Genomic DNA, 12713 nt, shown 5'->3' on the forward strand with positions numbered 1-12713 from the left:
GTTAGGGAAATACACTGTGTTAAGGAACGACTGAGGCAGAGACAAGAGCAAATGGTGGTCCAGTGAAAAATGAGACCCAGTGAAAGATTAGAACACAGATAAACAGATAGAGACAGAGGAGGGGGCAGATTATATGTGAACAGCCAGAAGAAATACCCATGCAGTTCAGACTCCTATAGCTCAGGTATTTGGTAATAAATGGCAGCAGGATTATTCAAGCTCAAAAACAGCCTGTAGGACATGATGGAACCAAATCATGGCAAAAACAAAAAAAAAATGGTATAAATACACTGTACACTGTGAAAATACACTGTAAAATCAGCCCCTCACATGTAAAATCATACAGATTACCAGTGAACTCTGGGTATCCTGATGTCATATTGAGAGCATTGGAGCAGAGTACAGAGCACTTTTGGAAAATATTTGAATAAGAATTGTGAATCATATCCCAGTAACTGCAGAACAATTTGGACATGCACTTTACACCAAACTGATGTGTGCAGTACACAGGCTCAAACAACATGGGCTACAGTCTATAAGAGCCTGATATTTTGTACAAGAAATTGTTTGAATGATTAATTGACAAACTTGACAACCAGAATCATACTGGTTTACAATGCTGTAAATTTGAGATGTCTCCTGGAACCAAACATCAAGTTATTGTAAACGAGGGGTTAAAAAAAGCTTGCAGCAATGAGCCAAGTCTACTTTCTTAGCAAAAGGAAAGGCAAAAATCATGATCTCAACGAGAATGAATGCCCTCAGTAGAGTGCTGACCTCCAGCAAGGCACAAGAGTCTTCCCTTGCACGAATGTGCACCTCAAATGTCTTGCCAATCCAGTCATTAATTTTTGGCTGGACCGCAACAGCGGGGCCAGCCCTACAAACGCGAATGTCTGTGACTGAGTCACTGAGTTATGAAGTTACACCATTGGTCGGCCGCATGAAGTGTGTTAGGTCCAGCCATATACTAGGTTTTGACCTGGTCTTGTTGAGATATGTTTGACCTGATGGTGGCACTAGAAGAAAGGTCATGGGATCATCAAAATCAATAAGTGTATTTCCATAGGGAACATAAATATGCACAGGAAATTCATGGCAATCCAGACATTACTTTTCTGGATGTGTTGATCTCCATCCATCCATCCATTCATTATCTTTGCCCGTTTATCTTGAGCAGGGTCGCAGGGGTGCTGGAGCGTATCCCAGCGTGCATTGGGCGGGAGGCAGGAATACACCCTGGACAGGCCACCAATTTATTGCAGATGTGCACAGCAAATTTCATGGCAATCCAGACATTATTTTTCCAGATATTTCAGTCAGAAATGGATGGATGGATGGACGGGCGTCATTACATAACCTCCTTGGCAAAGGCAATTACACTTTACTAATTACAGGATTTGCTGGAACAACTTGCATATTTAGGGGTTCCCAGGCCCTTATTTTTGAAGCTCTGACTTAAGCCACTGTATTACTGTATAAGCTCACAGCCAGCACTCATAATGTATGCACATACAACGAATTCACCAGACTTAGTCTTAAACCGTAATTGAACTGAACACCACATTACTATAGACGCCCCATTGTTCTCAACATGTTCTTTGCGTCACCAATTGTATTTTGTCCCAGTCTTATTTTGCTGACTAGTACAAGGTAGAACTGTAGAGTGAGGATACTGCACGTTTCTGATCTTTTTTCTTTCTTTATTTGCCATTAATTAGCTAAGTCAACATTTGACAATTAATGCCCATTAATTTGCCATTAATTGTCAAATTTCATTCCGATTTAGTATTTTAAATAATATTCAAACATTAATGTTGACTTAAGTCACATTTGACCAAGAACCTTGCCAATACGCCACTCACAATACCTGTGCATTAAACTGAATTCTTTGACATAGGCCTATTCCATGAGCACAACACGCAAAAAGTCGGGAAATCAAAACAACTAGGCTACAGAAGGGTTTATTGGATTTCCTTTTTTTTTAAATTGGAGAAAGCGAAAGGCGAATTAAACTTGTTCAATTAAACTGGAAATATTCGATACAATTATTAAACAGAAGCTTTCATTTCGCTGATAATATTATGTCGGTTACAATTCGTCCTTTTTTATGATTGACAAAGCCATTTCTCTTAGTGTCGTTGTCGTGCTTAGAGGGCTCCTTTAATCATTGCACTAACGCTTCATTCCAGTCATTCTTTCAGTGTGACCCTACAGTCAAAGCGGATTTTGTTTTTCAAAACAATTACAATTTCCATTTCCGTCATTTATTTTTGCGTTCGGGCAACGAAACGCACTCAAACATTCACACGCTAGGCTAAACTTAAAACTAATCTGGGAATTATGTAAAAAAATAAAATAAAATAAAAAGTTGAATTTCACGCACTCAAAATTTATTCAAATTCGATAAAAGTTTAAAAATTTAACAAACAAATAGCAAGCTCTCTTAACTTAGTGGACAACAACAAAATATATTTTAAAACTTAGCTTAAAGCTCGACGGGACGCACAGATATCATCTTACCTTGCAACGAACAAAAAAGCAAGGTGCACAGGAGTGGCACGCGCCCAAGGTTCGGGATCCCATGCATTTCTACTTTTCTTATGCACACGAGCTCTCCAAAATTATGGTCTTCTGTCCACCGTAGTTCCTCGAGGTGTTGACTGGCCTATAACTTCAGCACGCCTGAAGATTACTTCTGAAATCTGTCCGGCAGTCTATTGAATGGGCTACCTGTAAAATCTAGAGGTGTTCTGGTCTTCTACCTCTAGTGTTGCCCGTCCCTTACTCCCTCTCTGAGAAATATGATGCTAGTGACAGTTTCTTACACAAAAGGTTACCCAGCCTCCACTAGGGTATTCCAAGAAACCAGAAGCAAGGTAGGGTCTTTATTATGATGTTTATATTGATGGTGACCCATTATGAGGATTAGTAGGCTACAATCGTGACTTGAATTGCAACTTCATGAAGTAGGCTAGGCTATCACGTTTGCTACAAATTAGTTAAGTGAGAATGTAAACTATATTACTTCTGAAACAGCAATTATCCATTAACATCTGTCTCTGATGTGTGCGATATAGGCCCATATTAACCAAGTTAAATTTTATATAATAGGCTATTGGCTACAACTTAAAGTGTTATTCCACTTGATAAAGTAGTCTACTGGCCTTTTGACAAACTTTTAAATGGTAACAACAACGTATGGCTTTATACAGAAGTTTCAAAACATCAAAGCAGGCTACCCTGTTCTCCATAGCAGTCTTCTTTATCAGAACGTATTACTTTAAAAATTAAACGACCTTCTATTTTCTCCCTCGCCCCTTTTTATTTTAGTAAATCGTTTCTCCGTCGCCACGCCCATTTACGACCGTCTTCTCTTTTCACCATTTACCAAACATAAATTTTATTGTAGCTACAGTTAGGCCAATTAAAAAATTAAATGGAAAATGGTGAAGATTCCCCACCAATCGCGCTTAATTTGATGCGTGTCCACCCCAAGTCAAATACCGCACCGGCTTTCAAACTAATGCAGTCAAGCTGTCAATGAAGTCCAAAATTAATGTTGGAAACTCACAGCCGGCCACCGTAACACCCGAAAATTTTATTGGAAGATTTTACACGTTGATTTGTGTTCGATCAAAGAGAAAAACCTTAAGCCACAAAGCTTAAATCCTCAAATCGTAACGGACCGGTGTCGTGACTCGAATCTCAATCTCCGATACAGACATAGTCAAGAATGCCACCTGCTTTTGTCAGACTCTGCCTTCGCCAACTGTTGCGCACCTGTAACGGCGCAATGCTTTTTTCCACCTCAATTCACAACATAATCTTTCGAGTGCGATCCTCATCTCACATAAACGTTTCCGTGTTTCAGAATTACAATTTACTGAAAACAACTTTTCGTTGTGTGTGTGTGTGTGCCATAATCTTGTTACTCAAAGAAAATGACGGGCGAAATAACTGACCGTGTTGTGCTCCCATTACCTTTAACGAAATTTATATGCACCGTTCTAAGTAACTTTTGAATACTTAAGATGTAAGCTCTCGGGGTAAACACGAGGCCAGAGTTTTTAGAATTACAAATATTGCAGATTATTTGGAACAGTGCCTCTGATAAATTTGGCCATGATAGAAATGGAATATCCGTGCAGGAATGGGACAATTTTATTTTTTAAAAACGCTTTCATCCTTCGATTGCTTCAAGATTTTCAGCATTGATTACAAGTGCAACTGCTTGGAGAGAAACAGCCACGTTAAAATAAATAAAAAAACCGTGCCCCGTGGCGATGCACAGAGGTTTGGAGTCAGCTGATAAAAACATCCTCAGGATGAGCATAATCCTTGTTGATTTGTCTATTGCCAACAAAAAATAATCTTCCAGGCTTTCCAGTGTGCAGGATATGGACGATGTAGAACCTATGCTTCTTGCAAGGCACATTTTGCCACGAAAGGGGGTGAAGGGGAGCTGTGGTTAATTAGAATTCTGTCAACATACTCCGGTACACCCTATTTTCGAAAGATTGTCATACCTTGTCGGTCTACTTCCTTGCCCACCGCAGAGGTATTAGCGTTTACAGTCCTCTCGGGAGTGAGACATTTAGTCGCATTTCTATTCGTTTCCATGGCTTATGCGCATGTTCTGAAGATTACAGAAATCTTCCGTCGCCGGAATCAGTCTTATCTAAAAACCCATGTGATTATTCTAATGTAAAAATGGGATATTAATCACGAATTTCATTTTCATAAAAGGGCACGAATTGCATATTTATATTAAACAGCATATGTGGACAAATCTGTGCACATGAATGTCTTTTTACTAACTGCAAGGAAGGGTTAACATCGCTCATTTCATTAATCTTCTTAATTCATATTTCGTTTACATATACAAGCTAATTAACTGAAATTCAAGAACCCCGTGCATTTAAACCCTTTTCAATATTTTAATTCTGTGAAAGTGGTATATTTTTAATTCAAATGTAAAATTAAATATAGAAATACCAAATGGTTTTGACATGCAATGGTTTAACTTATACACAGGTACCAGTAATTGTAATTTCTGCCTGACCAAAGACTGTAGGCATCTATACACACACTATATGGCCAAAAGTATGTGGACATCTGAAATCCAAAATCTCATCCATAATTATGGGCATTAATATGGAGTTGATCCACCTTTTGCTGCTATAACAACCTCCACTATTCAGAGAAGGCTTTATACTAGATGTTGGAGCATTGCTGCAGGGATGTGCTTCCATTCAGCCAGAAGAGCATTAGTTAAGTTGGGCCCCGATTGGGTAATTAGGCCTGGCTCACAGTTGGCTTTCCAATTGATCCCAAAGGGGTTGAGGACAGGGCTCTGTGCAAGCCAGTTAAGTTCTTCCACACCGTTCTCGACAAAAGCATTTCTATATGCACCTCTATATGCGTGCCCAGGGGCATGGCCACATGCTGAAACACGAAAGGGCCTTCCCCAAACTGTTGGGGATGCACAGAATCGTCTAGAATGTGATTGTATGCTGTCGGATTAAGATTTCCCTTCAATGGAACTAAGGGGCCCAGCCCAAACCATTAAAAACATGGTTTTGGTGTCCAGCTACTTTTGGTCATATAGTGTATAACTGATTTTGTCTGTGACTACTGAGTATATCACAAGAGTGGCCACAATTTACATAAGCCTTGTAGGCAAGATCACCATGAACAGACTTCACATGACAATAAGTTGAGTCAACATATTCATTACTTTATTGTACAGTTCATTGCTTCTTGCTTGCAGCTGCGACCTGCGGGAAGAAGAAGAATTCCTTTATTCATTACCTGCTGTTTCATGACATTTATTTTAATTTTTGCCGGGGGAGGGGGGCCGTGGGGTTCGGCCAGGAGACTGGGAAGACTCATAAAACGCAAGCAGAAGAGAAGAGGGAGTAGACAAAACAACAAAACAAAAAGCGGGGGGTGGGGGGGGGAGGGTGACATAAAAAGGTAGGTTTTCATGGTGATAAATAGCGACTCACCTGGCCAGCGATTCTATCAAGGTCTCGCTGTCCCTGTGGAGTCAGTTTGCGGCCTCTGTAGAAGGAAGAGCATACATCCTCTCAGTCTGCCGCCAACGCACACACACAGCTTCGCGACACGATACATTAACTTCTGAAACTGACAGGTGGAAACGCGAGGCGACAGTCGTCCTCTGGCGCGCGCGCGCACACACACACACACGCACACACACACACACACACACACAGACTCGGCAACGAAAGGCTTCGGCTTTTGGCTCGGACTTCAGAACAAGTTTACTGTCCGGTCGACGGTATTGTTCCGGACTCCCAGACGACCGCGCCGCGCTTGCCAACGACAAGAATCATTACGGGGGTGTGAGAGTTCATTAGTGAGCCAAACGTGGATTTACATAAAACCGGGCGAAATCCACAGGAGCACAGGAAGAGCAGTTTCAAGCAATATAACTAAATTGGGGGGCGGGGGGGGGGATTCTTTTTCTCCCCCCCCTGAAGTTTTATTTGCCAAGACTGTGTCTGACTGAAACACGTCACACTCGCGGTGCTTTTCAAATCCACAATCCGTTCTCTTAGGAGACGCTCAGAGTCTGTTCCGAGCGGCCCGGCGGGAAGATTTAAGCAATGTGATTGACGCGTCGCCCTGACCGAATTTATCCTGCAGCCATTCGTTTGCTGCAGCTCCTGCTGCCGTAGCACGCTGTTGCAACGCAGGAGGCAAGAGACGTTTTACACGTCCGGGGGGCCACTGACACGGATACTCCTACCCCGAGGGGTCAAAGGTCACCCAGGGACAGGACGGGAATGACAGAAGGCCGGACGACTGGCACAAGGTCACATGACTACAAGCACATGAACACTAACATAGAGAGCTGTCAGCGGCCCAGTAGCCATGCCAACGCTCCTCAAAACATCGCGAAATGTCAGTGAGCAGGAGGCTAGTTCAACTTCTGTCTCAAACCCCACTGGCATAAGTTCCTTCGTGCAGGTCTGTTTTTTTCGTTTGTTAACTAGACAAATACAGTATTGCTCCTGACGAAAACCACTCCACTTCAATCACTTTGGTATAACAAGTAATATTGTGAAGCCTACCCCATTGCATTTGTGTAGAATGAATTCTAGCAACATCCACTGTCCCTAGTTTAGACCATTGACGGCATCATCTTTCCTCCCTGTCCGGTTCCCACTCCATGTAGTGTACTCGCGTGAAGTCCCAGTTTTAGAAAATAACCACCGCGTAGAAATACAGCAAGCCATAGCTGGGTTCGATGTACGCTCCCATGTGAATAATGTTATCGTGCTCAAGGATACTTCGCTTAAAGGAACAAAACCTTTAACAGATGGTTTTTCTCTTTAAGGGCCCGAAAACGAATGAGTGTGAACTAGGAACGGGACAACCACGATGTCCCGTCAAACAGCAAGCAGGGACAGCTGACATCTCAAGAACTCACGCTACGCAAATACAATGGGGCAAGCTCCACAAAAATACTGTGTTATATCGAAGTGAAACATCTTTCAGGTACTCTGTGACCACCCAAACCCACAGAACTGTGTTTTGTAGTTGACCGATGACCATGATACGCACTTTTGCACGTCGCTTTGGATAAAAGCGTCTGCTAAATAAATAAATGTGAATGCAGAGCAGACCCCTGTGGTCGAACAGTGGCCCACTCACCCGTTGGGGTCCTTCTCCACCATCTTGAGCCCCTCCAGGGCCTGCAGCACCTTGCGCGCCACGTTCTTGGACCCGCGGCTGAAGTGGGCGGGGCAGACGCCGTTCCTCTGGCGACCGCCGTAGATCTTGGTCATGGAGCCCACGCCCACGCCCCCGCGCAGGTACAGGTGACGCACCGTGGAGGCTGCGGCACAGGGAGAGATTCAGGGGTCAGAAGCAGCCAACGGACACGCCAATACAACACAACAAGCTGCGGTTACTAAGCAATAGCCTTTACGCTCCGACTGAATTAGAACACCCCAAGGAATGGGGGGGGGGGGCGGGCTGTCCAAGAGAGACGGCGGCGAGATAGAATGCGTCTCTAATTCACAGCGAAAGGTCGGAGCAATTTATTCATGGGGGGGGCACGCAAGGCAGTCGAGCTTCACCAATCACAGCTACGTGTGAACACAGTAATCGTACGGCGAGAGTTTAATTACATAAACAGCTATTAAATCCAGACGCGGGGTTCTCGCCCGCCGATAAAGGTGCTGACACTTGCTAATTGATTTAAAGGCCATCTGATCTTCCTCCTTCGCTCCGACTATATTGACTTCGGGGACGCCGAAGGGCTGCAAACTGCCTTAGAGGAGCCGGCTGCTACGCTAAGTGTCTCCGTAAAAAAACTGCCATCGGCTCAGTGCGCTTTTCGTCAACATAAAATGGCAGAAAAATCAAACGCGGGAACAGCAGCCAGAAAGTAAACGACGGCGGGGTGCACTGCCATTACTGTCATTAACCTGAAGAACCTCTGAACAAAAGAAGAAAGGAAAGAAGAAAGAAAGAAAGCATGAAAAATGCTCAGCACAAGTGAGCCCACTTTTAAGTTTGAAAAGCTTTAATACACTGGCGCTCTTGTAACAGGCCAACTGTCCAAAAAAAAAAAGTGTATATTGAAGCAGGTAACGAGAGCAATCACAAGCCAAGGAGGTGAAACGATAACACAAAGCTTTAAACGCAAACGGTAACAGAAAGCTTTGAACGCACAATATATTTTGGTGAACACACCACATTTTTACTGGATTGTCCGCCAGCACGTACGAGGCATGTACTACCAAAGTACACACATTAAAGACCCTATGCAATCAAAGGAAATCATTTTTAATAGTTTCATTACACAAAAAGAACAAAAAAAAAAGATATGATTTTAAGCCTATTTTTTTCATGGTCATTTTTTTAAATTTAATTTTAACAAAGTGACCACAACACAAGGATTTGCTATTAGTCGATTATTCAGTGACCAGGTTTCTGGCGTCATGCGCCAATAAGCTACAGTTTAAAACATTTAAACAAATCAGTGGCGCATCCATTTGGTGGGCAGCCAATCAGAGCTCCACTTGACCTGAACATCCAATCAGAAAGGTCAAGCTTGTCAGGACACTTCTTTTCCTGTTTGTAAAATTTGAAAACGAGTGTACCTCTGTATTAAGGCACACTGAAAGCACAAGAGAAAGTGATTGCATACGGTCTTTAATAAGCCACGGTTCGGTCCGATTCGAGTGGCTTTGTAACGGTTAAACTCAAAGGCGGGTTTTTCCTCCTCACCAGCTCTGGTGTAGAACCAGTTCTCATCACAGGGAGCCAGTTCCTTGTGCTTGGCCAGTTTCACTGTGTCCACCCAATCTGGAACTTTCAACTTCCCAGACCTGAGCGGGGGCAGAGTGAGGAGGAGGGAGGAAGAGAGGCAGTGAGTGAGTGCACAGGCAAACCTACACAGGGGTCACCATTAACAAAGAGCATGAATGTGTATGACCTTGATTTGTATGAACCCAACTGCTCAAAAAACGTGAATGCATAATTCTGTACACAATGTATACCACATCCATTCACAAAAAAAGACTGCACTAAAACCCTTCCCCAGACATACTGCTTCATAAAAGGTGACTGCCAGACCAAATCCGTGTCCTTGACGCCCAGAAAGGATGAAGACTATGCTTAAGTAGCAACATCTCCACCTTACTGATGAATTAACACAATAACCGTTTCAGAGGTAGAACATTTTTTTGAAAATCAGTACCTGGTGACAGCATACAATTTCCGTTTCTCCAACACCCAGCTAGAATGTATTTATCAGCCTAAGTGAAATGCTGCTCTCTGTCCACGAGGGAAAAATTTCCACATTTCCGGAGATGTTTTTATAACCTCCGACAGAGTAAATTGATTGCGAAATCAACACCTGTTTTTATAATTTCTCCTCAGGAAAACTAGCCGCTCACTTCTGGCCAGGCAATTTAACAGTCCAATGATTTTCTTGACGGAAGCAATTTAGCCACCTCACCTCGTTTTGAGCAAGTTAGTCAGTCTTAGAAAGTTCTGAAAGTCTGGTGTAAGAAAATTTGTTGCTCGTTGAATAGCAAACAGTCAACACATCCATAAGCAGGCCACTCACGAGTATGAGAATATGCCATGAGTTTATCCACCTCCCATTATGCCAACTTTGTGAGATGTTCTACACCAGCAGTACTCATCTACAGGTCCTACGGGCCACGGTGGCTGGAGGTATTTGCTCCAACCATGTACTTCACCACCTGATTTCATTAATAAACTTTGCCTCCTTGGTTCAGGAAGCAAGCTTATTAGTGAAGTAAAGCAGTGTAACGCATGATTGGAGCAAAATAATTGCAGATTTGCAACAATCATGGAGCAAATGCGGCTCGAGGGACCTGGAGTTCCAAAGCCCTGTTCTACACACTTCTCTTGGCAAAAAAAATAACTACACTATCATGCTCATACATAGCACATGTAAAAAAAACTAGGCAAGATACGTGTCGACATGTTCTGTGAAATAGATTTTCAAAGAAACTGGACAGCTTGATGTTTATACTGCCTTTACAAAGGGAAAAAAGGATCAATTTTGCCCTTCGTAAATTACTTCCTGTAATAAAATTAAACTGTAAACCACACTGCTTTTGAGATGTATTCAAAGGTAGATTGTTGAAGGGAACTCTGCAGAGACACAAATATATAATATTTTTGTCATTTCACTGTAAAAAAAAAGTGTCACTAACAGAATGATATACAGAATATTTTAAAGCCAATTTCTGCAAATGCGTTACCAGTTTCCAGTAACTTTCAAATTGAAAAATGGCCAACCAAATCCAACCAAAAAAATAGGACACAGATAGAAAGAATTTCTGTTTTCTGAAGAAATCCGAGGCAGGAAATTATGGCAGGGTGAATGTGAATGTGATTTAAGTGTACATTGTGCAGCGGGGGTAGGAATACATCTTACTTTTTGAGAAAGGCAGAGAGCGCACAGACAAATTCCTGCTGGTTGACGTCCTTCACTGTGACACCCGGCATCTGTTCAAGGGAGAACGAAAGAAACGAGACATTAGATAAACTGACTTTCATCGATAAAGAAACACTCCAGCATACCATTTGATTATTACCAGATAACATAGCAGCTTCTGTAGCCAGTCAGTTGGCTGTTAAGTTTACCGTTATCCAATCTGACTGCAGATGCTACACACAGTGACATATTGTGGTCAGAGAAAGCGAACGAAAACGAGCTCATGACGTGGAATGTATAATATCATATTACCAATTTCATACTGTAATTTAATGTTAGAATCATCAGAGTTGAAACATATTAGCTATCTAGCGAGCAAGCTAAATCCCGACGTGGAAGACGGCATGACGGCTACATAACGTAGCTATTGATACGTGCAAATGAGCAAATCGCTTGCTAACATACAGATTAAAATTGTGAAGGCTTTAATAGAACGTTTCAATAGGTCTTAAAGTAATCAGGTCAAGTGAACTAATCAGCAATTTCGCCAGTTGCACTGAATCACGACAGAGGAATTACGTATGCTAGCTAGCTACAGAGCTAATGCTAGGTACAGTGTCTACAGCACGTTGGCCTATGCGTTGGATGGGAGCGGCCATTGTTACAATTAACATCACAACAATTTAAACCGACAGGATAGTCGTATAATTATTTTATTCACTTCACCCCTTGGCCCAAACTCTAATGAATGAAAGCGGTCGATTTTCATATGAAATCTGTAGTTGTAAAGACTATTCGCACATGTTTCAAGCGCAACACTGCTACATTCATCTACCTTGCTCTGTCGGCAGTACGCGAAAAGGCTGATGGGTGTTCCAGACCGTGATCTGAAGGGGTTGTTCACGTTTACTAACGCGAGATTTTGCCAGTAGGGCAAACATGCACAAAAAGAAGTGGTTGTGAGGGGTGGCCACAGAATTAGTTGTCCAGTGAATTTATGAACACGTGTAAGATTCTTGTTCTGTGGAGGAATTTCGGTATTAACTACTGTGCTGACATCATTCCGTTGTCTTATGAGTCACATATGACAAACCTTTACCATTAAGAAATTTCACAGGAATTACGATTTACTTTTATGTCCGCACTGTCAATTCATTTTTCGTGAATAAACAATATAAACTAATAAAACAATATATATAAATAAATAATAATATATAAACTATTTTTCATAGAATCTCACAGTTCAAGACTACCCAGAAACGCGATGTTTTGTGCCTACAGACCAGTTAAGTATATGAAATCATTGTTTAAGCATAGGAATTACAATTACGCTGCATGACCCATCTTCATTATGACAGAAAAGACATGGGCATGGGCATGGGGAGTGGGGGATAGGGAGAGAACTTACTGTACCTTTACTTTATTAAATCATTTCTTGTTTGGCTATCACAATCAACAAGATGTGATTTAAATATGGATCAGCTGTCAGAAGTTAGTTCCATTTTCCTGCGGGTGTACTTGGTCTCATGGATGCAGGTTTGAATAGAAAATACCCATCTTGGCTCCATTGGTTTTGTCCCCAATTCTAGGCTTTGCTTGATGTACCCTTATTCTTGAAATTGTTCTTTGGCCCAAAACTTGAGTCACAAATGGATTTTGAATCGGGAATTTCACTTTATGTGATTAAAACATGTAAAACCATACACTTTGCCCAGTGCACATTTTACAAAATTATGTCTTCTGGTTCAAGGAAATTAAT

At 42.0% G+C, this 12713-nt stretch overlaps 2 protein-coding genes across 3 annotated transcripts in view; both read right to left on the reverse strand.

The window, feature by feature from the left end:
- Positions 1-5739, reverse strand: part of LOC118234349 (basal cell adhesion molecule-like) — a 32028-nt gene extending 26289 nt beyond the window's left edge. Inside the window, exon 1 of one of the 2 annotated variants that reach the window (XM_035430821.1) lies at positions 4530-5739. In XM_035430821.1, coding sequence (XP_035286712.1) covers positions 4530-4623 — 94 coding nt within the window. In that variant the 5' untranslated portion in view covers positions 4624-5739. Of the gene's footprint in view, positions 1-2523; positions 3670-4529 lie in introns of those variants that run through there. The other variant, XM_035430822.1, reaches the window with a different exon arrangement.
- On the reverse strand, positions 5720-11858 carry LOC118234366 (40S ribosomal protein S19). The gene is made up of 6 exons (XM_035430855.1): positions 11790-11858; positions 10955-11025; positions 9268-9368; positions 7684-7867; positions 6012-6066; positions 5720-5780 (listed from the first exon to the last, which is right to left on the reverse strand). The coding sequence occupies exons 2-6, from the start codon at positions 11023-11025 to the stop codon at positions 5754-5756; spliced, it is 438 nt and encodes a 145-aa protein (XP_035286746.1). The 5' UTR covers positions 11790-11858; the 3' UTR covers positions 5720-5753.
- Positions 11859-12713: the final 855 nt, after the last annotated feature.

The sequence above is a fragment of the Anguilla anguilla genome, chromosome 8 (assembly GCF_013347855.1).
Source record: "Anguilla anguilla isolate fAngAng1 chromosome 8, fAngAng1.pri, whole genome shotgun sequence".
Classification (NCBI taxonomy): Eukaryota; Metazoa; Chordata; class Actinopteri; order Anguilliformes; family Anguillidae; genus Anguilla; species Anguilla anguilla.

What these genes read in the sequence shown, in the direction of transcription:
- LOC118234366 (XM_035430855.1), bottom strand. Translation starts at nt 11,025, where the DNA reads ATGCCGGGTGTCACAGTGAAGGACGTCAACCAGCAGGAATTTGTCTGT. An exon ending in CTCTCTGCCTTTCTCAAAAA is followed by an intron (nt 9,369 to 10,954) that starts GTAAGATGTATT and finishes GCCCCCGCTCAG; the next exon opens with GTCTGGGAAGTTGAAAGTTC. An exon ending in TTGATAGAATCGCTGGCCAG is followed by an intron (nt 5,781 to 6,011) that starts GTGAGTCGCTAT and finishes TTCTTCCCGCAG; the next exon opens with GTCGCAGCTGCAAGCAAGAA.